This window comes from Periophthalmus magnuspinnatus, chromosome 22 (assembly GCF_009829125.3).
Source record: "Periophthalmus magnuspinnatus isolate fPerMag1 chromosome 22, fPerMag1.2.pri, whole genome shotgun sequence".
In the NCBI taxonomy this organism is placed as follows: domain Eukaryota; kingdom Metazoa; phylum Chordata; class Actinopteri; order Gobiiformes; family Gobiidae; genus Periophthalmus; species Periophthalmus magnuspinnatus.
The window spans coordinates 13,464,640-13,490,071 of NC_047147.1; the positions used below are offsets into that span (position 1 = coordinate 13,464,640).

Consider the following 25,432-nt stretch of genomic DNA (forward strand, 5'->3'; position numbering starts at 1 on the left):
AAATTTCTGTAGGGTAAATATGTGTCAGGTTAGGCAGATTCTATTTGTACTCTCAATTATGAACAGTTTATATTCAAACCTTAAAGAGCAATTCGAGCAACTTCATATAAATTTGTTACTAAATCCATACTGCTATTGGAATGTGTTTTACTTGCCATTTGTAATACTAAAACAATTACCGTACTTCTTGCAGCTGGACCTTAATGGTGAAGGAAAAATGTAATCTTGCATTTTATGATTGCTTCAATAGCATGTTTTAAGATTTCAAATCAAGATTCAGTTCACAAGACACATTTTAAACAGATCCAGTACCATTAGGAGAAGCCTGAAATATAAACAGTTAAAATAATACAGGAATCTTATACATTTCAGTTTATGGAGGTTTAAACTATAGGGCTGGCAGACTTTGTACACAATAAGATCACAGACTATGTTGTTGATTGCAGAAGATATATCATTACCCAAATATTTGGAATATGTGACCATTCAAATAGCAATTTCAAATTCAGTTGTGATTAATCTCGCAGCGCTAGATTATAATTTATATGTAACAACACTCCTTACCACAGGATATTAAGCCTTCTGACTCTTTTAATATTGATTTATTCTTAGCATGGGCAGATCAGTCTTTCCCAGTAGATTTACGTGGCAACAGACAATAAGTACCCACATACCTCATCATTCATTATGTCTGCTACTGCAGCTAATTAGCCCCACCGGTCCATCACATTAGCTACTTGTTTCTTTTATGATGTCGAATGATGAAATTCTAATCTTATAGTACTCAGGCCTACCATTACTGCATGTACTGAAACGACTCCCTTACCCCTGGACCTAGTATGAAGCTATGATGCCAAATGTCCAAACTGCGGTTGTCTGCTTTGAAAATCTGATCATGGATAAAGATTTAGCAGCCAGCAATCATCAGAACTTGAGTGAGCGCTCCCCCTGGCTCGCCAACCCCACCACGCCATCTGCCAGTTTGGCATGCTCCAGCCTTGAATGTTCACTTGGTAATCTGTGTTGTTATTTAAAGAGAAATGTTTGACACGCAAAACACTTTTTAATCACACAATGCAGCACCGTTAGGCTACAGAGGATTAGTCTATAAGAGAGACTAAGAAAGTACGTCGCATTTTCAGATAATTGTTGAAAAGGCCAGAGACAAATCCTTGTATGTGATGCAATTGACGTACATACAATTTAGAAAAGCACATAAGCAGTGCCAATGACTAAATACAGAATTTTAATAAAATGGTATTAAAAGTTAAATCCTAAGAGACTTTTTTTTAAGCTGAATAAATTCCCAGCTCTTCACCCCTCCTCCTTCTTTAAGCTCCAATGAGCAATCCTAAAGTAGATTGAGAAAAAGAAATGGCCTGGATTATACGCTTTCTGGCCACTTTACTAGGTACACAGTTCTAGATGTAGATGAGTTTAAGTTTCAGGTAGCATTAGAACAATACTGAATTCAGTCCAATCATTAGACAGGCATAAATCGTACATTATCTTGATATCATATCCCTAACATTGAAGAACATATAACTTTCCATCCACTTAGAATTATTTGGTGTCATCTGTTTTCTGGGTAGTTGGGACATATAAAGGTTAAAGTTGTAACCACTATGATAACACAGTAGAAAGCGGAAATTAGTTTTTATTCACATAAACCTAAAAATGCACCAAACCATGTGCAATCTTGATACAGAAGGTATTCAGGAACAAGAAAATATGAATAGCAAAATTTTGTTAAAAATGTCTGACGAGAGTTGAGATTAGTTTCTCTTATGAAGAATGAAATTTGGGCATATTGAATAATTTGGCCAGTGAGTGCTGCCTTGTTCCCATTTCTAAATTACCCTGGATCCTCACTGACATTTCTCTTAGCTCCCAAAAGGTGTAATGTGAGTTGGAGTGGATGTAAGAAATGGGACAGAAGAGAGGAGGAGGAGGAGGCAGAGTTATTGCACACTAATATTCACTTTAACACGTTCTGTGTGTGGCTAACCTGCTTTCCTCATACATATCTGCTTTTAGAAGTCAGAAAAAGAGCCCAAGAGTAGACTGAAGCCAGGTTTGCTTTATTTAGCTGCTGGATTTGAGTGTATACCTTTTTCTCCTAGGGTGCAAGGAAAACGTTTTAAAAATGCATGCTTATGCCAGGTGGAAAATGTCAAGGCTTAAGAGCAGTTCGGTGTCTTTTGGCAGGAACAAAGGCTCTTAGTGCACAATTTTTTATGACCTTTTTTGTCCATTTGCCAGTGCCGATTATTTGGACCGGGGACCAGCACAGGCATCACAAGTTCCAAGGCCACCAGTGTTTTTAGCTTGATACTGACCGCTACAGACAGTCAAGGTCAGACCAAGTTGTCAATGTCCTCACATGAGATAAGAGATGGGTTCCAGTTTACAGTTTTATCCTTACATATTTTTTAATTTCGTATTTTTGCTATGATTATAACAGTGCTTTTTTGGAACCACAGCTTCTGAGATCTTGTTCCATCCCTAACGGATACTGACCAACACAACGGGACAGGCTCAGACTAGGTAGTCCTCAAATCATTGCCCAACTTCAATGCTTAACACGCATTAGCATTGAGCACAAAATGGTTCACACATAATGTAATAAAAGGTGTAGATCTGTCTTATTTGGCAGTCTTGGCTTTCATATTCCCATCCAGTAGTTTACTTCTCCTCTCCTGATGGTTTTGCCTGAGCTCCTCTCTATACTCGTAGTTGATGAGACTGGAGTCCTGAGAGCAGAGATGGGCATAAGCTTCACATAGAGCTCTAAAGTGGGGGATCTTGAGTTCTGTGGAGCGCAGAGTGGGATCTATATCGGCCATCTGGATCATCTCCTGTGTCAGCTCCACGCGGCACGCCTCAGGGAACAACTTTCTTCAGGGAGAGAAATGATAAAGGAATGTGAAATGATGTCACATACCGCTGCAATCAGGTGGCTTTGATATCTTAATGATCATGCAAGTTTAATGGCATTACATTAAAAAGTCTAAATTATTCTTCAGCTAGTATTTCACATCTGTGCGGTTAATTGAAATCACACAAAGAGTTTGAAGTTCTTATGAACTGCAAATGATTCCCTACTGCCAGACCACACTGCAATGAGAAGTTGGATGAAATCTACACAGTTTTGTACAGTTTTGAAATCTCTGAAAATGTAAAAAAGCATCACCCAGTTAATGCTAAAGGAAAGATAAGGTACAGTTAATGCTTTCCCAGTTTCATATTTACATTTGAATATAATTGGAATATAATCTGTAACCTATTTCTTTACTGGTGAAAATATGATTTCTAAAGCTGTACGTTAATACAGTCAGTATTACTAACAGCCATACTACCTCACCTATCAAACTTGTAGTAAGTAATAATCACGTCCACCCATGCTACAGATGCTTTTTAGGGGCCTCATCGCTGGTGCCTCCTCTCCAATTTGCTGTCGCTGGAGCTGCCAACCCACGGCTGTTACATAAAATATGCTGCCTTGTCTTCCTGTGCCACCTCAATGACTCATAATTGGTGCTCTCTTTCACACAGCCAGTGTTCTTTTGTAATTCAGTCCCACGTTCTCTCACTAGAAAAATGGGCTGATGATCTGTGGATGTTTTAGTCCAGCTTAGTTCTACTGTGCTAATGGTGTTAGGAATAACAGTATACATTTGATTAATAAAGTGTAAAAGACATAATACCTAATTTAATGGTAGTGTACGTGCGCTAATGTAAAAATGTACTCTCGCTATCGGAGTAGCCATTAGTGATCACATATTGAGGACATAACCAGTTATCTTGAGTCATCTTACCTCATTAACTTTATGTAAACAAAGAGATTTTGAGATGGTAAATACTAAACTAATAAATGTTACTAGTAGTGACCCTGCTGCTTATGGAGTGGTTTCAAAGCTCTTTTGGTTGCTTTTTAAGAATGCTTTTGCTAATATACCTTTATGGACGTTTTGGACATTTTGGATCATTTTGGACAAGTGAGGATCGAAACAAAAAAAATTAACATTTTACACAGTTGAAGTAAATCATGTTTTTTGTAATTATGTATACATTTACTTAAAGCCACAGTATGTAACTTTTTAACAAAAAAAACATATATAATAATATAAAAGCATATGTGTACATTTTGGTTCTATTTATTGCCCTGGAAAAGATAAAATATGCAACCTAACTCTGAGCATGCTTGCATCTCCACAAACCAGACTCTTAATTTGGTCAGGGCCTGCTCCTGCTTGACATGCCACCAAGAAAAAGTTACATACTGTGTCTTTAACAGTTGTCATAAGTGAAAATTTATTTGGACATGTTTACTGATAGATAGGTAGTTTATTTAATATGTAATCAAATTCCTACACATACTGCCTATATTGTCTCTTTCGATCAGTGGTCATATTAATGTGCCTGATGTGTGTGTGACCATTGTCTATTCAGTGTCCATTGAAATTATACTTACTCTAGTCCTTTGTAAAAATGTTTCCTTCTAAACTGGAAGATGTTGCGGACGACCTTTTCCACCAACTTGAAGGGCTGCTGGATCTGGGGCTGAACCAGAGGAGTGAAGTGAATGACCCCTACGTCCACCTACACAACACACAGGACACACAAAAGAAGTAATCCACACAGCAGGGGGTGGGCTCAGTGTAGTCAATGGCAGCTATCCAATGTGGACACGGACAGATTTGAAATGGGAGAAGGAGTTTAAACTGTCCAGAGAAAGTGAAGATTCAAAGATGGAGAAAGTGGGGGGATAAGCACCAGAGATTATAAGAGAAGAGAGGAGAAAAACATCATGACGCAGCAGGTCTTGGTTGGTGAGCCACATCCAGTTGCCACAGTAACACCTGTGCGATGGACCATAGAAACTCAGACTCCCTTTTTTGCATCTGTCTGCCGTGCTGTTGTTGCACAGCCACACTCTTCACTGTGACTTCACTATGACGACAAAGAGACTGACTAATAATGACATAACAATAATTACAAACACTTGGGAAAAGATGGGCATATGTTCGCAGCAAGAGAACATGTTGTGCTTCATAATATGACAAAACTAAGAAGAAAAATATTGCAATTACTTAATTAAAGACAGAAATGTTTTATTTTTTATTTCCCTTTTTTTTTTTTTTTTTTAAAGAAAGGCTTTAAGGCGGATGCAGATTTTTTTTTAAATCTAGAACAGCAGATGGCTGATAAACTCTGCCAGTGTTTTGGGGTGGATACGAAGGGCTGATCAAAGTAGAGAGGACAGACTCACCAGGCTAATAAACTCATGTATTGTCGGTATGTACTACTCTTCATTTATGAGAAGAGTATAAGGGGGAAAAAAAGAATTATATCTATAGCAATTATTTTAGACAGCCTTGTTTTAGTGTAAACCTATAAATTAATGTTTAAACAAGGCTTCAGGTATTTCCTTTAGTCAAGTGGTACGGGCCTGTGCTGGGGTTTTATTGTTAATAGCCAGTATGCTAAAATGTGCAAAAACCCATGTGGTAATTTATATGTCCTCTCTCCAATTCAAAGCTCTTCAAATATATGGGTAAATGCTCTTTCCAGCAAGTCAAGTATCCTTATATAATCTATGGCAATCCACTCTTATTAAATCATCTGTACTGAGAGAAGTTGGTAATAATTGGACAGAAAACTGGAGAAATATTGTTGGATCTTCAAAAATTAATTATTCTGTCCTTTCGCTCATGACACCGGAGATTACCATAACAAAAACGAACAAATACAAAATCTGTATTTTTTTAAGCATTTTTCCCTCCTCATCTCATTTTAACACATCCCAGTATTTTTCATATATTCTGAAGGTCACCCAAGTAAATCCACTGCTCTTCTGATCTCTAAGTGTGAATGAAATGAGCTGATGATGGAACGGGAGGCATCTTCCAGCTCTCCTTGTGTCAGACCTAAATCGACATGACACACCATTCAAGTCCTCCTGCCTCTCTCAGCAAAGACAGCTCTAAAGTTCAGTCTCGATCACCCCTCTCCTCTTTATCATATCCAAATGCGCTCTACTCCTATCTCTGGAAAAAATACCTCAAATTTGAATTCTTTGCCAACCATCAAAATACGAAAAACCAACAGATGTATGAATCCATGACATATGCCAGTACAGAAGTCACCTGTCTGACTATTGTGACTGACGTTGCCTGCTGACAATGAAGGAAAGTCAGTGTCACTCAAAATAATCACTTTTGTATTGTAAATGCTTTTTAAACAAAGGACGATATTCTATTCTTCTATGTCTACAGTCGGCTTGAAAAACAGGAAAACAAGAAACCCTAACTGTAGTCTGAAAGAAGCATGGAGGCGTGTAATTACAAATGTGACTCAAGGTGATGCAGTCAAAACTAAGACTGTGCACAAAAAGAATATCCAAGAAGCATTTGGGAGGTTTGGGGCAAAAAGCTGCTTTTTATAAAACATCACAAAAACTGTCAAAGATCATTGTAATAAATTGTCAACCGCTAAAACAAAAAAAAAATATTGATCCACTCAACAAAATAAGATCTTGATAACTTGAATCACTGTCTGGGCACTACAGTAGCCTGCAACACCATTATAGAGCTGGATTAGGACTCAAACTCCCCACCACTTTAATTGGTTAAACTCTATATGGTTCTGCGTGACTGACAGTTGGACTTATCACAGTGAAGCAGACGTCTTTACTTACCTCTATAAGTCAATATGAAAATGGGTTGCCCTTCCTGAGTCTACATGAATCGTGAAGAAATCAAAATTGTGATCTGGTTCCAAGAAAATACTGATATTCATTTTTTCCCATAGCACCCACCCTTAAGCTGAAACACTTGCGAGATAGGACCAAGGATCAGTGGCTTGGAAATCGGATTTCGATTTTGGTGATTTTCTTTTTCTATTTATTATATATAGTGTAGCAGCATGGTCCTGGATGTTTACAACATTTTTTCCACCCTAATTCCTGTCTTTCTTGTAATGTCCTTGTTTACTGTCTGGTCTATAAATCCAGGAGGTAGAGCAAATTAGTCCAAGAACATGCTTACTGAAAAGATGCTGCAATTCTGTGAACATCTGCTGTTTCGCTCGATGGAGAAGTCAAACTGCAGTCTTATCCCTAAACAGATCTGTGGATGCTCGGCTACTGCAACACATTTCATCAGAGAGGCTTAGGTGTTAATACATACTGTAAATGCGTGTTCAGTACAGGGTCTTTAAGTTGAATGTCAACTTTTGTCATGTTTAAACAACAGTGACGGCAGCTTCATGGTTAATTTGCAGAGCCACTAATGCTCCGTGCTAGCCCTGATAGTCTATTATTAATGGACAACCCTTTTAGTTCACACAATGCATTTTAAATCCAACGAACATGTGGAGGCAAAAGCTACAGTCATTTCAGCTGACAGAGGATGGGATAAAATGATGTGCACCGTAAATAGAAATAGAAGCAAAACACTGGATTTAACAAAAAACTAAGGTTACATGGCTTTGTTGAATGGATTAAGAATTCAACTACAAACATTTTATAAAAAGTGAATAGGTTTAGTATGAAAGGAGAATGTTTATTACTAACATCGTGATTTTGTTTCTCTTTTTTATGTCTATTTAAAAGCAAAAGAATAGCTTTCGATATTAATTCCCTGAACATACAATACAGACTTTTAATCGTTGCCATTTAACACAAAAGAATAGCCACAATTATCCCTCCATACTGCTACAAATCACATGCTTTTACTGACAGAGGATTGGCTGTAGACTTCTCCATTAAAAAGACCCAAGCATATCTCGACTGCAATTGACATTTGACAAAAATTTGACATAATCCTCATAAGTACTACAACTTTACCTTATACTTTTTAGTCTCAAGTTAACATTCCCTGCCTTGGGGTTGTTTTCAGCCATTTTATGTTAGATCTGCATTCCCCCCAAAATGCTTCTATTGTAATTTCTATGATGCAAGATAAGACCACCTTGTGTTATCAGGATGCAATTAAAAAAAAATGTATAGGAAATGCATTTAATTTGCGTCTCTACTGGAATAATTAGGCCATTTATATTCCACACTTCATGATTTAAGAGAAGAGTGTGTGGAGGAGGAGGAGTAGGAGGTTGGGGGGTCGTCGATATTGGGACTATACATGCAGCGGCGGTGTTTCAGCCATCAACTTGTCCCAGTCACTTTGCTGCTATGATTTATGTATGGCCTTGCTACATGGCTTCACTAGGTAACACTGCCTGTAATATATCCCACTCGTTGCTATTCATCCTCCTCTTGATAACCCCAACATGTAAGAGAACTCCATCTTAAATCACACGCCGTCACTGAGGCCCTCCACGGAGACACTGTGAACGTGCTCGTAAGCCCCCCCGAAACCTATCCCGCCATCCCATCAACAAACCCCAAAATACCCCTCCACGTGCGTCCAGGAGGCACTTACTGACACTCTGACCCCTGACTGACAACCTAATACCTGCTTGGACTTGCTATTGCTCATTTTTATACCCCTCCACACATGAGCTGTTTATAAAGAATAGAAACTGGTCCTATGCTTTTCCTGTCTTTGTTTAAACAGCGAGTGAATCATTAGTGCTAATTTGGCGGCTAAATTAGATTGTTATGTAATGATCCGTCCCTTGCTCTGGAAAATTCCTCTAGCTTTGATGCACTTAAATCCTGCTAATTTCATTGGGGGTTTACTAAAACAAAGACTGCGAGTCCTTTTGGATATAGAGTACTGTGTTAGGCAAGTTAATGAACGAGTAGAGTTGTAAATATGTAGCAGGTACGCAAAGAAAGTGAAATAAACAGAAGTAAAAGAATCTTTATCCAAGGTTCTGTCCAACAATTATATAATATCTAATAGGAAAACCAGTCCTTTTTTTTTCCGTCCTAGTTGGAGTCCAACTATAGATTCGATTTGGTCCTGTTCTAGTCCGGATCCTTGTCTAGTCCAGATTTAGTTTAGTCCTAATTTAGTCGTAGTTTTGTAATAGCGATTGTGATGTTCAAGTTCATGTTTAGATTTCCCCTTTTTTATGTTTCTCATTTTTATCTAAAGTGATTCAACAAATTATTGGGGCAGAAAATCCTTTGGTCTAATTTTTCTTAATTTTTTTTCCCCCCATTAATAACAAAAAAATAACACTTTATTTTTATTATAGTACTTTTTGGTATGCTTGATAAAGCTCCCAGATAATCTGATAAACCACCAATGACTTTTTACATGTGATAAAAAACCTGCCTTATTCTTGAATCCCCAGACAGGGCTTTTGAAAGGGCAGCACAGAAATGATCACTATCTAAAAGTCACATGTCTACCTTTGCCTGAAACCCCAGACCTTTTCTGTCCCATTTAAATGCAATACCCTTCGATTCCTGCTAATAACCTTGTTGCTGTTGCTCATGCATTTGACCTTGCTACAGCTCTACTCACCACTCTATTACTCCATTGCCCGGTGGTTCTCCCAGTTTCCACCTTGACGTCTCTTTCTGGGGAAGTTCTTGCCCAATGGTGTGTGAGCGGTAATTTGTCATGTCTCTGTAAGCGGAACCAAGGCAAGATGGCAGCAGCCCCAGGGCACTAGCCTGTAGTAGGTGTACCTGAACCACCATCACTGGCAATTACACAATAGCTGGTTCAGGGAATGGAGGCAGTTACAGCTATAGCCGAGACCCGGGCTATGGAAAATAAAAATGCATTAATCATGACAATACCTTGAGCAGACAACTTCTATTACATCAAGTAGTAAGGCAGAGCCTCTTAAGAGATGCCTATACGCTGTACATGTAATAGCTGACGTTGCATGATGGGTTTGAGGAGAAGTGGTTTTGGCATTCTGAGCAGCGGGCTCCCAGTTAAAGCTCCCAAGGAATCACCAAGCATGCAGGGCTCTTTCTTTGACAGGGTCAGTTCCATGGAGAGATGTTTTCGTCACAGAGCGCCTTGAAAGTGCGTCTGAGAAAGAATGTGAACTTGCTTGGCAAAATAAGATGGCATGGGAAAATATTTTGTAACTTCAAAACAGAGTTTTGGGAAAATGAAGCAAAAACAAAATTGAGCCACTGGCAGTAGTGCTTATCTAGACACATCTATGTTCGACCGGCTGGATTGCACAGCCATCCCTGCCAAAAGACAACACCTTATACAGGCCTGAACATGGCAAACCAATTATAGAAGAGAAGGACATAAAAAAGGGGAAATGCAAATAGAGTGATAAAAGCCTCCTGTGTGGGCAGAATGGAGGGGAGTATGGATAGCCACACAGAAGAGTCTAGTGGGCTGAGCTGGGAGGTGAGAAATAAAAAGAGGGCCATGGTTATAATAAAAAAAAATGCACTATCTCCACACATATCTGCCTTATGCATTCTCTTTTCACTCTGCTTTCATCTATTCAGTTCACTTCGTACATATTTTTCATCACAAGATAAGCCTTTAGGTTCTTCTTATATCACATGACAGGTCACACACTCCATACTTAATGTATCTGCTAGGAAAAAGGCATTTTCTTCCTCTTACAGCAGTATCCCATAAGGAGAATAGTGTTAGAAAATGACAGGAATATCACACTGGAGGCAATGTGTGGTGTGATACCTCAACAGGCCAGCACCCTCTCAAGGGGTTTGCTCACCAGGAAAAGCAAATCACAATGGGGGATGGAAAGGAGGTATATAGCGCCATTATAAGCAAACAAATCAATAGTTGGACAAATCAATTGCTACCACAACATGCAATACCTAAACATCATTATTGTAGGTGCACTTGAAAAAAAGTTGTTTATATAGGTTTGGTCAGCAGAAAAAAAAATGTGTTTGCAAGGAACTATTTGTGTAGAGTTTTTTTAAGCTTCGATTTTGTCCTTTTTTGTCATTCTTGATTCAGGGGCTGTCCCTCCTAGCCACTCCCTCTTTATTGTATGCCCTTTACAGAGTAGGAGACTAGGGGAGAAGCAGGGGAGCAGCTGTGGTTGGGGCGTCGTGCTGATTGATGCCTGATGGAGCCCCAGGGAGGGTCACTTTTTTGGGCTTGGTGGAGTGTACATGCTGCCCCTGGATCCACAGATAAACAACATGCCTTTATAGGAAAACAAGTTTCATCAGCTGTTCATCATCTCCACATAATTATGGCAGGTTTAATGAGATTAGCCCCATCAGTTGTTTTGCTGGAGCTATGTTTGGAAACCTTATCAGAACCCAACATCTTGGCTGTTTATCTCTCAACAGCAGCAGTGTTGCTCCAGTGATTATTACTGTATGAAGCTTTGGGGAAAGAAGGTGAAAAGAATATGAATTTAAATGATAAGCCGATGTTTAAAGAGGCAAAAAGCAAGTTCATATGAACTTTGGAGAAACAACCTTAGCTTACGGTACTTATTATTCATAGTAGTTTGTGCTTGAGGAATCTGGAAAAAATTGCATGGGTTCATCTTTAAATAGGTCTAGGCAATTAACTAGATAGGGCCAAATAAAACGTTTCATCTATATAATCATTTAAGGTGAAAAATAAAAATTATACACACACACACCCACACACACACACACACACATACACATAGATATATAGAGACAGAGACACAGACAGATAGTAACAGAAAGTCTTGGAAATCTTACAAACTAAAATAAAATATAGGCTACATTTGAACTATTTTAAATCAGTAGTCCGACCTACTGATTTAAGCCTACAAATGGAAGAGCTTATGATGATCATAAGAACAGACAAATACAAATGCGCGTGTGGCACGTTGCTAACTGCTTTCAATTGTCTAAAAGGACGTGATGACAGTGCAGGGCAACAGGGATGTTTTGTTCGCCGCTTTTGGACTTGTGATTGGTTGTAGCGCATCGTTTGAGCAGCTCTCTGCCCCTCTCTCCCTCTCTGTCTCACAAACACTCTCTCTCGCACCGGCAGTAGTGAGAGTGCGCGGGGGAGCGGGAGGCTGCTGCTGTTTCATCGCCACTCCGCTCGCTCCTGTGTGGTCCGCTACTGTCGGGATGTCCGTCCTCTCACGCCGCCGTTGCTAAGGAAATGGATGACTCTCGGGCATCCGCGGACCGGGCTTGGTTCTCCGTGTCGCCTCCTCAGCCCACTGCCTCTCGGCTTGTGACCACTGTGTGTTTACAGGAATCACTGCGAACAACGTGACGCGTCAGCGCCAGCTCTGCACCAGCCGGGGTGAGGGATTATTTCTCCTGCTTTCTCAAGCTCGGAACATAATGGACCCACGAAGTGAGGAGTACCGCATTTATTCACTCGAATCTAAGGAGACCTGACTGCAAAATACTGGACTATTACAAGCCTGTAAGTCTGACAATATTGAACATTTAGCGACAAAGTTGAGCAACAAACTCGGATTAAAACTTGGAGTCAACAAAGAAAAGAACTGGCACATGATCTATGGATAGTTTGAGGTAAACAGATTTAAGTTGAGTGGGCACTGCAGCTTTAAGTCCACATAGCTTTTGCAAATTCCAACTCAACTCATTTGTCCCTCTCCAATATCAGCAATGGGGCTCCTGTGGGCGAAGGAGCAGAGAGCACACAGAAAATATACCTTGCACAACATCCTTTAGTGTAGTGTTCACCTCTATGCTTCCATTGCTCATGCTCATCTCTTTTGTTTCTAGCCAAGAAAGTGTGCTCCAGTGAGGACGGCCAGGAACAAGGACCACAGTTACATTACAGTCTCCTCTTCTTCAGAGGACAACAGACTGGGGATTTGACAAGCAGCTGGACTACAACAGGGAGGAGGAGAGTGTCCAGGCGAGGAAACGTGCCTGGCTGTGGCTGATGAATGCTGCCCGCTGAGGACAGGGGCTGAGGCACAGAGGGGACTGAGCAGAGCATGGCATCTACAGGCATGCAGATCTTTGGATTTGTCCTGGCTCTGTTGGGCATCTTTGGGGCCATGGTCGCCACAGTGCTCCCGAACTGGAAGGTGAGCGCAGACGTGGGCTCCAACATCATCACAGCCATCTCTCAGATGCAGGGGCTGTGGATGGACTGTACCTGGTACAGCACAGGGATGTTCAGCTGTACACTCAAGTACTCAGTACTGTCCTTACCTGCGTACTTGCAGACCGCCCGGACCACCATGGTGCTGTGCTGTGTGTTAGCTGCCCTGGGCCTTTGTTTGGCCTCTCTAGGACTGAAGTGCACGCGCTGGGGAGGAGGCCGCCGCTCCAAGCGACATGCTGCCATAGCCAGTGGGGGGTGCTTTGTTGCTGCAGGATTTTTGTGTCTAGTGCCCGCTTCCTGGTTTACCAATGAGGTCATTACCAACTTCCTGGACTCCAGTGTGCCAGAGAGCAATAAGTTTGAGCCTGGAGGAGCTGTGTATGTTGCTTTTGTTTCAGCAGGCTTTCTGTTCATGGGGGGATTTATCTTCTGTATGTCATGTTCGGGGAAAAGGCACGGCCCTCAGGACATGGTTCTTCTCCCTCCTCCGGACAAACTCCTCCTTCAGCAGCAGCAGCAGCAGCTGCTCCAGCAGGAGCTGCAGCATCAGTACTGCTCGCTCTCGCCTTTAGACAATAAGACGGGCTACAGCCTGCAGGACTATGTGTAAAACAGCACCTCTCACTGTGTACGCTACAGCTAAAAGGAGAGAGGCCGGAGGGGAGTGTGATGCTTAGGCATCACATTCAGCTCTACTCCAGGTAGAGGAGGAGAAACAACCAGGAGGGCAACAACTCCATTCATTTATCCTGTTTGATGTTCTCGCTCCTCTCTTCTGTTTTGCAAGCACAAGCAGAGAAGGTATTCCCAAAGCAGAGAGTTGGAACAAACAGTGAATGTGTAAGGAGCCACTATTATGGGGCTGCAGAGTTGAAGGGAGCCACTAACCAGACCCAGACATCCTTCATCAGTAAATCACTCAAATAGTTCCCTGGAGAATGGTTTAAGCAAATAAGGAAAGCCTTCTGTGTAAGGTTTGCAGTAGAAGAAGCAATCATTTAGCTGCTATTTACAATCGTTTGTATCTCTTATTTAACAAAGTAGGCAAAATATAGCCTATAAAATGATTTCATAGCAAGCCATTATAGTTTTTGTATATTCACTATAGACTGATATGCAGATCTGATTGAAATAAATGGTCATATTTTTGTTAGCTACTAGAATGATGTTGATATTTTGCCTCTAAAGCATGCTGTGTGAGCCTGATGGTGTATTAATACAGCGGAATGCCTGGTAGAGTCCTAGCCACACAATGCCTGTGCCTGAAAAGCTGTAGAAACATTACCCTGCTGTAAGTGTTCAAAGCGGACTGTCAGGAGGACTACATGTGGGCTGCTGGGTTGGAGCTGAGGAGGCGAACGCAGATAAACGTTGCATGCCTCGCTCTGCTGCTGGAAATATGAGAAAGACGGAGAGAAGAGGTTAAGAAGACAGACAGAATGGACTATTTGATAGGCACTTGTAAACAGAACACCCTGGCTGTAAGTACCTGAGCATTACAGCCTCAGTATATGCATGGACATGCATACCCCTGCTCACACACGTGCTCAAGTGTGTGCTCCTGCTCACAGTAAACACTCAGACATGCTCGCTTTCTGAATGTGCTTTTCTGCCCCTTTTCATCCTCCTCCACACTGCCATGGAAACAGCATCCGTCATTCAAACATCTTTATTGTCTGCCAGTTTGTGCTTGTCAGCTAGTGATTTCAACTTGTTTAAGGGGGGGATTTCCATAAGCTTTAATCAGAGCTACTTCTCGCTGCACTTTCCCTAATCCCTTTTATTGCTCAGTGGTGTGAAGCGGCATCCTTGTTAGGTGGTCAGAGATTCAGAGAAATATATATATATATATATATATATATATATATATACTTATTTACATTACTCTGCCGTTGTGTCTGTGCCACCTGCTCAAGCAGGGATGAACAAATGTTTAATGGTGCAGTGGTAAAGACGCAAAAACACAGCAGAGAGAGGGAGAGGGTTCTTGAGTCATGCTTGAATGAATAGCTGCCTGGCAGGGGGCTAAAAAAGGTTTGAGTCATTCTCCATATGTCATTTGGTTTCTAAGCAAGTCAACGGAGTGCATAAGCCACCAGTCCCCACCTGTGAAAGGTCTCAGGGTCCTGCATTTTAGCCGCCACACACACCATTCCTCATTTTACGTTTGATCGGCGCCTTTTTTTAAGCCGCCCTCTGCGGCCTGCCTGTGTCAAATGTCACATAGATATTGTATATGAAAGTGAAGAAGGTAAAAGGACACAGAATATAGAGACTAACAAGGCACCAGCAGAGGCAGAGGAGACCAGGGAATGTCTTTGTATGCAGACAGACCTTGGCAGTGATGTACAGGAGTGCATGTTCTCTCCGTCTCTCTCATAAACATACAGCGTCCTGGGGGAGAGCAGAAGGCTAGGCACAGATCGCCACCTGCAGGTCGCTGCCGGCACACCACTGGCATCTCTGCAGGCATTGGTCACCAGAGCCAGTTTTCCACCCCTCACTGTCCAGCTATCTTTCACAGCCAACAAAACTGGCCTCCTGACAATAACTGCCCAGGCACCATAACCAATGCAATAAACCAACGTAAAGAATGTGCCATGTCATCAGCTAATACTGACACTTTATGTATTCCAGAGAATGTGCCAAATCCTTTCACAGTGACTGGTTTGATTACTACTATCTGGATGTGTTTGGGTTTATTTTTCTATTGCGTTGTTTGTACATGAATTATACAGTTGCAGATGTTTTATGGATTTGTGATTTGTTCTGCTGGGCTAAGTTTTCAAGTCAACTAGATGCTTGTGTACAGCCCAGTGCAGCTTCCGAGGGTTAGTTTAAATCCTCTTTAGACCTCATTCCCCAAAGCACAGTAAGACTTTTCAAAAGCCCAAGTGAGACGGCCTTGGGTATGGTGTTTGACGAGTTATTGAGATGTATTTGATGTATTCAAGTTCACTGCAGGTCTGTGAAAACTGTACACAAGTATCTATGTAGTACGAATTACATAATATATACAACATATATAGATTCAATATCCTGTTCATATCTTCTTTATAAGAAGACCTCTCAGTGCACCTTTGTCTTCTTTGTTTGACCACAGTTTATTTTAAATGGCTAAGCATTCCAAGCTTCCAAGACCAGTACCACACAAATGGTGCTCTGAAAAAAGGGAACAAATTTGAATTGACAGGCTTCAGGGTGATGCAGAAGCTAGAGTTCTCTTTTTATGTGGCTGTGCTGCTTCATCATCAGCAAGAAATTTAATTAGCTAATAAATGTCCAGAGTGCAAAGTGACTAGGTCCTAAAAGAGCTGTGACCCTGCTGCATATATTGTATTGAAATATTGAGTTATGGGTTTGGATGAAAATTGCAGCTTATTTTTGTGGATGCTTTAGCACTTTTTACTTTGCCGGAGAATATTTGTGATGATGAACGATTCACAAGTTCTGATACACACTTGTCTCAATGTGCTTGTGCAAGTAGTTCTATTTTCTACCAATAAAACTATTTTGTGGAAGCAGCATGTTTACTTTATTATTGTGAGTAATGTGAAGCCTTATGTGCAAGAGAATTTTAAGCATCTCAGTGCCAAATGTACAGACTGTTGGATGGTACAGGCTGTGCTAGGCGGAGGTGGACATGCAGCTCACAGGTTGCCCCGCGCAGAAAGGAGCCTGGCCCAACTAGGATATTCCGCCTTAAAATATGGCCATGTGCAGGTTTTTATCATACACAGTGATTTGCTCAAAAGAACAAATATAAATATAGCACTATGATCTGCTGCCTCATGGTGGTGTCCAAAAATGTGTTATGTCAATCTGGTTAATATGCAGCTCTGTTTCAGATAAAGAAAAAGCATCAACTTCAGCACTTTGAGCTGCCAAAGCCCAATTGGGCAGATGGGACGACACAGCCCATTCTTTCCTTCAAACATTAACTATCTTTTTTCTCAGGAGTATTTTTAATATCTACTTCTCACTGGGAAAGATGTTTGGAACAAGTTTAAAGTTTCTAAGCATAGTCTAGCCAACATCAACTGAGTCCATTTTTGAACCTCGAAAATATCCGAAAGATCAAAAAGCCTTAACAAATCATAACAACTGCTGTTTATTCATGAAAGTGATTGGTTGTTTTCTTAAGATAAGTGAAACAAGCAAATTTAAAGTGCCATGTCACAAAGTCAGTCATGCTCAATTCCCATATTGCTATCCGTGTACGAGTTTGAAGTTACCTCCCAGTAGCGCCTGAGTCCTCATTAAAACTGATGGGCACACAGACTTTTTCGTACATTCCTAAAACAAACTGGATTATTTAACACTTTTTCTTACTCTCCAACTCCATTTGGTTATGCAACAAGAGTGTAGATCAAATCATCACCGCTCTCATGGGGAAACGCTAATAAGTCCTGCTCCTCTGTGTTTTTAACCTACATTTTTCCATCAAAGACTCTCAACCCAAGTCTCCACTATGATCTCAAATACGGGCTCAGGAGAGGTGAGCTGAAGCGTGTCACTTTCAAGCAGGGGTTAATCACTTGGATTTTCCCCACATGACAAATCCAGAGATTATTTTATTGACTTTTTCTGACCAGCCAATTGCCTTTTTTCAAACCAGCAAAACAAAACGCGATGAAGACAATGTAGTGCTGACTCTGCAGAATAGCATGCAGCATAGTCGTCATAGAGGGAACACAAAGTGCATGTTAAAGACAACTCCGTCGGTCACAAAACACCATAACCCGAGATCCATAGAACAAACAGAGCCATAATGTCAGCCTGGTAAATGTAAGTCACTTTGGATAGTCATTATATGTACAAAGGTCCAAACTAGAAAACTAATGCGGCCATCAACTAGCAGTTAGAATGACCTTTTGTTGGATCTGCTCTTCCAGCGCTACGAGGCCAGGGAATAATAGCGATGACCTTGGCAGCCTGCTAAACTGCTGAGAAAGGCAGTAAAAGCTATGGAGATGACAAAAGCAACGCTCATGAGGAAAAACAATGCACCCTGACAGTTCAAAAGGAGGAGCATTAATATTTTAGCTCTGAGTACGAGGAGAGGTGTTTGGCTGGAATTCACAAAGCTAAAGGTGAAGGCTGCTAAATGGTTGTAGGTCAGAAAAAAAACATATGCTTTCTGGAAAATAGCATCTCCTGTGGAAGATGTACAGTAGTAGGTCTATTACTGGGTAAAAAAGATAAGTCATATCTAGTAAACCTTAAAAGGCTAAACTATTGCCGGGTGGATAAATGAATATGAATGGTAGCTTTTGAAATGGTAAGATAAATCTGGTTAATAGGCAATCCCTTGGATACTAGGAGGCAGGGAAATCAGGAGATTGGGAAAATGGTATACCCACTCTAAAATACAAATTATAATATACTATAAACTACAAACCAATACACTTTGCTAAATCAGACTATATAAATCTGACCCTTATATATAGCAGTCTATTAAATGTGGCCATAAAGTCACAATAAATTCTAATGTTCTATAACTCCATAAAGATTCATGTCTCTTTTTCATACATCTACAATCATTTTGCTGCTAAGGAATTTTTCTATTTACAATTTCCCTTTTCTTGAAATAAATGATTTGACATCACACCTGCATATTTTCCTTTGCATGCACAAACTAAAGTGTGCTGAATCTGCTCAAAACTGCAGTGCTGACAGTGTGTAAAGCGGGCACAGTTACCTGTTTGGGAGGAGCAATACATCTCCAGAGATGTTCTCGAGTCACCTCTCCCAACACCGGCATTTTATTATAGTTAAGAGATGGAGGAGAGTATTTTTAGCTTTCTTCTACTTCCTGATGTATTGAGACCAAGCCTTCAGGCATTCGCAGCGCTGGTACAAAGTTATTGAAATTGCGTTCCAGACACACTCTTGGTCCCATGTTTGACCCCGTTTACGAGAAAGGAAAGGGCTGTAGATGAATTGTGGGTACGGTGGGAGGTGAGAAAATGGAGGCGGCCAAGTCGATCCCTACTCCTTCCATGGAGGTAAAGTGCTAGTCACATCAGGTCACAGAGGACACATCAAACAAACAGCCCAACCAGTCTTACAATGGACTTAAGCGGGCCACACTCAACGCTCAAGTGAACTATGGAATTCAAGCAATTATTATTCTGATTCCTTGACTAGTAACAATCAGAAAAGAATAAAACTACAGATCACAGACCAAGTGGAAAGTTTGTGCCAGTCCCAAGATCAGATAAATAAAAGACAAACTGTATAATTACCGTGCATGGATAAAAAATGTACACAGATCAATCTATTAAAAGTTTGTACTACAGTAGAAGTCTTAGTATGGAGCTATGGGTGGTGTGACATATGAAACAGAGGGGCATCCAGAATAGTGTAAGCTTGTCCAATTATTTAGAATGAGCCATGTTATGGATATTTAGCACATTAGTCTTAATTATTCCCATCTGGCCAGCATAAAGGATGCTCAATGCAGCATTAACAAATATAATTTTGGATGTGCTCATCTAGCCGATGATCCTAGACGCTGGTGTAGAAGGCAAACATCTGTAGGCCTCTACTCCTATGAGGCTCAGAGTGGAGGGTGGGACATGACGCTGCAGCCATTACTCAGAGCCAGCTGACGACTGGCCCAGACAACCATCTGCTGGAGGTGCGCCTCACTCTCCCTTCAGCTTTATCTCTGTCACCAATCTGTCTTCTGGACCGGTCGACTTGCAGGAAAGACCATACAGTTTACTATTTTATTGGCTTTGTTCTCCATTCAAATAGAGCCGTACATTGTGTTGAAAGAATCTATATTGTTCTATGTAATTAACTGTATCACAATTTAATTTACAAAAATGCCAATGCCTTACATTTCTAAAACCATTTCTTTAATCTTAGTTTAATTTATATTTCTGATCATCTTAAATAAATGGCCTGTAGGTTAAACATGCTTCACTTGCAAAAATGTAATTTGATTTCTGGTGTGATGCACAAAGCACAAGGCCAAGCCAGACTGGAGCAGACCCTTCCCTCTCCTGTTTCTTATGTAAAGAGGCTGTGAAGATGAACCTGGATGTTGAAGACGTATAGGTGGTTATCACGGGGATGTGCACTCAAAACCCCTTCACCTCTTGACTGAATATAAATGAGACATCACAGAAGCTGTTTTTCTCTCTTAGCCACTCCAAAGATGCTTGTGATGTAGCGGTGATTGACAAGGAAGCCCACACTGATTGGGGTCACTCAATAATCTGTGTGTTTATGTGCGAATTAATACAGAGGCTGAGAATAATGGGAAGAGGGAAGCAGGTGTGATGTGCGGCAGGACAGACACAGGGCACACAGAGCCTCAGGGAACACCATCAAAGCAGCCAATTGCCACTCTCAGAAAGCTTCAAGGACAATCTCAGTCACTCAATGTGACACAGGAGAGGTGTAGTCCGGGGGCGAGCTAAAGGAACAAGACAGACAGATTAAACAGCACGGATAAGAGCCTATCTGCCCACTCCGCATCGATATGCTGCTAATGTAAAATGGATTCAACATTTCCTTTCTCATTAACTCATCAGCCACCATAACTCTGTTCCTAGGTTAAAATCAAACAGCCAAGTTACTTCCCCCAACACCCTGCCTTTGACTGAAGCCTTTCTCATTATGGTTATTTGAAAGGGTTCGCTAGTTTCATTGCTCTACAGCCTCTGTTTGATTACACACACATATCTAACCCACTTCGCATGTTTTTCACACACCACTAATTACTCTATATAGCTTTGCACCTGCAGCTGTGGGTTCACAAGAGAGGATAAGGATAATTCAAAAGCAATGACCTGACAATGACTTTAGAACAGCAGAATTTTGCTAACCATATACTGGACTTCCACTCTTTCAGTACCACATATAGCACTTGATACTCCAGTTTAATTTGAATCATTCCACTCTATCTAGCTATGATGGCATCCAGACTAGAGGTAAGTCGCTCTGTTTTAGGTCAATATTCAATATAAGCCAAGTCAATATTCTTTTGTCTTCGTTTGAGACCCTGTCAAGAAGCCTTTGACACAGCCCTGTAAATCAGGTTAGGCATTTTTATAGTGCATGCAATTCGGCGTAATTACTCAACTGTGAACCGGTAAACAGTGCTGACCTATAGAGCTTTTATGTATAATACAACATGACATACCAGTGAAAAGGGATATCCACAATGTAGTGAGATAATATTAATATAGTCCATGCAGCCTCTGCTCTTTTATAGGACAGCAGCAGCAGGAGGCCTACTCATCAAATAGCCATCATCTCTGCTAATGATATCAATCCAACCAAGTGGCCATTAAAACATTTATTCAGATGGCCCGGATCAGCTGGTGGGTGGGGCCCTTTTATCTGCAGTTGTCTGCACAAGCAGAGAGGCTGTTCTCTTTATAGGACACTGTGATCACCATTGGAATATCAGCAGGTGTTCTTGCGCAACACAATGGATTTAAACACAATAAATACACAATTTACAGTGGCTTAGATATAAGACAGACCAAAGCAAATGTACAGAAACACAGTTGAGTCTGATGAAATAATCATTGCCGCCATCTCTTCTAAGAGAATGAACAATCAGCACTGGTCCTATTCACTCCACTGCTTTTACTCCACATGGCACATGAAATATTTATCAACAGTGGCTCTCCTAAAGAGCAGTGACATCTTCAAGGGACCAACAGCCCAACTCTGACACCAACTTAACACCTCTCCTTTATTTCAGGGAAAGGAAAACATGGTTTCATTTGCACAAGGATGTAAGAAAGCTCAGAAGTGTGCTTAACAAACTCCTCTGTGATCTCCTGTCATCTCAGAGGAAAAAGGAAATGGCCACTACTTTTACTTCAAAATTCACAGCTCCTTAGTCGAAGAGTCTCACTTCTCCCCATTATTCACAAGCTCCAGACTTAAGTGTTACTCACAGGTAAACAGCATATAAAAAGAATTGGGAACAACCTGATTAAACAACAGCTCAAGTACCCATCAGCCACCGTTAATATAACCTAAAAAGAGTCTAAAGATAGAAACAACACAGATTCTATTCTTCTCTAGTCTTAATGAAGCCACAAGGAAAGAACAGGCATGAGTGATGGTGACAGCATGAGGGACTACTGTACGATCAGAAGACTAAATTAACAGAGCATATGAGATATAGAATTTCCACCATTCTGAGAAAAAGGTACAGAAACCAAAAATATAATCCAACTATACTGATTTCACGCAACACTGTTTTAAAATAATACTGACACAACTGCATTACTAAATATATTTTTTGCCAAACATATATGAACTATGACATGAAGAGTATTGCAGTTTTGCTTTAGTATTACTAATACTATTCTACATACACTCTAGATGTGTAACCTACCTCTGGTTTAGGAACAAAAGCTCGGCCAGGGATAGTAAAGCAACTGTGTACAGTGCAGAGATACTGAGACATAATGGACAGGCGACTCCTTTGTCTACTGCCGGTGCTGGCTGTTAGCCGCTAAGAAAGGACAATAAAGTTTGGTTACTAATTAGTTTTTTGACACATTTAAACTTTTTAGATAAGGTGCTTTCTCAAATGAAAACTAATTAAGTTTCTAGGCTTGAATCAGACACACCTCTGCAACCTCTTTCTGGAAAGTGAGCGTGAGCTGAGTGCGCCCAAAGCTGAAAGGGCCTGTTCTATTGGCCACATGCTCCAACCACTTGATAATCAGAGGCGTTGATACACTAAAAGGAAGATTACCAATAATATGAAGGTTTGGAGGATCTGTGGAAGTACAAACATAAAATTATCTCTGTGCAAATTACAAAGACAAAATGATTCGGTTTTATTTTCTCACCGTCATCCCATCGCCTACTGATTTTTGCTGGGAACCCTCTGTCCATTCTATAGGTGAGAATGTCACCATGAACTATTCTTAACCTTCCTGGGGCTGCCTCAGACAACAACTGCCAAAGAGACATGACAACACATTTTTTAAAATTAAATGTTCTCTAGATGGGTGATTAATTATGTAAATTTTAATTTAACATCTAACATTTTAAAGTGTGATATATCCAGACCTACATGGATTAAAGTTAGTATACCTTTAGTCCAGGGATGAACCGGGAATCCTTCTCTACAACCAGCAAGTCTGCAGCACCAGCATTAAGAATGGATCTTGTCAAACCACCAGGACCTGGGCCTACCTCACACACATGGGCACCCCTCAAATTGCCAGCTTGACGTATTATCTTATCTGTCAAAATATGGAGATCAATGATGAGCTCAGTGGCAGTAATATGTGTTTTTCCAATGCTATGTTTCAGTCCACGAGTCATTCTGTGCATTATGAGCTGGGCTACAGCATGTAATAAATGACAGTTATAATCAAACAACTTCATCATCATACTCAAATGTATCTGAATTGAGATTAATATTGCATGTCTCAGCGGGCGAAAGATGAGATGCATTAATCTAAGAGTCACCTTGTCCAAGGACAACAGTGTAGATCAGACCTGTACTGCATCACTGATAATTATATTAAGGTGTACGCTCAACAAGCTCTAAAAACAAGTGACTTGGTCCACTCGCATTAGCCATGTATCTACTGAACCTCGCCTACACTGAAAAGCCTGTCAGTTCCAATGCCCAGAAACAAGGCTACAGTGAGTGGAGCAGTCAAGTGCACTCGCAAAATTCATTATTGGGTTTACAGTGTGGTTATAGTAATGGTGTGACAGCAGGTACTGGTGCAATGCAGATAAGGGCCACTGTAACAATAGAACCGGTGCAAAAAACAAGTGCTAACCTGTGAGCCTTAGATCCAAAAGAAAGTTTTGGGAAAGCTGTTTCTCAGCACGCAGGTTGTACAGTTTGATCAGTTCACCCACAGTTGGTAAAGGTGGGAGACGAAATGATGCCAGTTTATGTGGAGCAGCCATTATACCTGTAAAAAATAAGACAAGTACATGCACTATACTATAGTTTTTATATTGTCAATATTCTACTATTCTAATCCAATAGTAGCACCAACCAGTATACAAGCAGAATCTGCTCCATATATACTAGAAAATACAGATAACAGGTTAGCAGATTATTAATAACCTTAACCCTGTCTTCACCATACAGGTATACTAGGTAACCTAGAAAAGTTGTGCGTGTCAAAAGTGCATGTCAATTTCCGTTGTTTATCGGTTAATTTGAAGAATAATTATTTGATCCTAATCAGCCTCTGTTATTCATGTCTCCGTTATTAAGTGCAATCACACCACCTAGTGGTTAGAATGCGCACAAAGAGAAATAAAATCCCTCAAATATATTTACGCTTATATAGCATTTTTTGTCAACATATATACACAAAAATGTAAGCGTATAAATACAAACGTATTAAACTGTATAAACAACATAGAGTACATTTAAAATAACTTGTCGTCCAATGGCATGATAAAATCATTCATTTCAAATCATGGAGCCACAACAGTTTAGGCTACTCGGAGAGCTGAGTTTACAAACGTTTTTTTGTTTTTTTGTTTTTTTCAGTTTAGTCAACATCTTGGTTCCATAGTATTTTTCAATGTATTAATTAAAGCTATCGCACTAGCAAGCCACTACAGTGGTTTTAGCTATATAGCAGCTAACATTGACTTCTATCTCCTCCGAAGGCAAATTGGAACAAGCTGTTGTATCAGTTGTAGTAAACATATAAAACATAAAATGGCAAAATACTTCCCACAAACAACATGAAGAAAAAGGCGTAAAATACAATAGAGTAAACCCACGTTTCTTGTCAGTGCAGTTTGGTTTTAACTTTTCCGCATACGTCATTGATTTGCAGTCATTTTAGCCAATAGGAAAGAGAGATAGCTTCAGTCAGCCAATCAATGACATGGTAGGCGGGATTTTGTTTGCCCTTGAGCAGGACATCATTGTTGATGTTATAACATGAAATCACCAGCAGAGGTCACCGTTTAGAACGCAATAGATGCGCTCGTTCTTCGAATAGGAATAAAATGATAATAATGACCACTCAATACTGAAGAAAAATTAATTAAAAAAATCAACAGAGTTTAACTGAGCACTACTCAGGCATAAATTATTTTTCACTCGAAAACACTTGGTTTCTAAAGCCTATAGCTAGCCAATAACACAGACGTGTTGACTATTTGTGAGATGATCAAAGCACTTTAGACAGCTCCCCACTTTGATTCTTTGAAAAAAAGTGTTTTTCAAGCTGCATGCAAGATCAAATAAGTGCTGCTATATGACTATAGTGTGCAATCATCAAAACAGGAAATGAAAGTCTGGTAATTAACATTTCTGAACACATAAGTCATCACTACAACTGAGAGATCAGAAGGAAAAAACAACTACAGAAATACTTAAGAGCATATAATTTCCATCCCGATTCAGACGAACAGCCCAACATCAATAAACACACAAACCACAAAGATGTGATGCCTGCACCATGTTTAACAGCAACTCCAACATGAGGAGTCTT

At 40.4% G+C, this 25,432-nt stretch overlaps 2 protein-coding genes across 5 annotated transcripts; one reads left to right on the forward strand and one right to left on the reverse strand.

Moving 5' to 3' along the window:
• Positions 1-1,768: 1,768 nt before the first annotated feature.
• Positions 1,769-24,755, reverse strand: tfb1m (transcription factor B1, mitochondrial). Of its 2 annotated transcripts, none has more exons than XM_033988374.2 (8): positions 24,714-24,755; positions 23,744-23,881; positions 23,040-23,191; positions 22,793-22,901; positions 22,568-22,719; positions 22,330-22,449; positions 4,475-4,602; positions 1,769-2,898 (listed from the first exon to the last, which is right to left on the reverse strand). In XM_033988374.2, exons 2-8 carry the CDS (start codon positions 23,874-23,876, stop codon positions 2,646-2,648), a joined length of 1,047 nt encoding a protein of 348 aa, XP_033844265.1. In that variant the 5' UTR covers positions 23,877-23,881; positions 24,714-24,755; the 3' UTR covers positions 1,769-2,645. The 2 variants fall into 2 exon arrangements, with proteins under 2 accessions (XP_033844265.1, XP_055087121.1); XM_055231146.1 differs by lacking the exon at positions 24,714-24,755 and adding an exon at positions 23,969-24,044 and having other exon boundaries at positions 1,776-2,898.
• LOC117390610 (claudin-20) lies at positions 11,928-14,787 on the forward strand. 3 transcript variants are annotated; one of them, XM_033988375.2, is made up of 2 exons: positions 11,928-12,299; positions 12,626-14,787. In XM_033988375.2, the coding sequence occupies exon 2, from the start codon at positions 12,844-12,846 to the stop codon at positions 13,564-13,566; it is 723 nt and encodes a 240-aa protein (XP_033844266.1). In that variant the 5' UTR covers positions 11,928-12,299; positions 12,626-12,843; the 3' UTR covers positions 13,567-14,787. The 3 variants fall into 3 exon arrangements, with proteins under 3 accessions (XP_033844266.1, XP_055087122.1, XP_055087123.1); XM_055231147.1 differs by having other exon boundaries at positions 12,631-14,787; XM_055231148.1 differs by having other exon boundaries at positions 11,928-12,173.
• Positions 24,756-25,432: the final 677 nt, after the last annotated feature.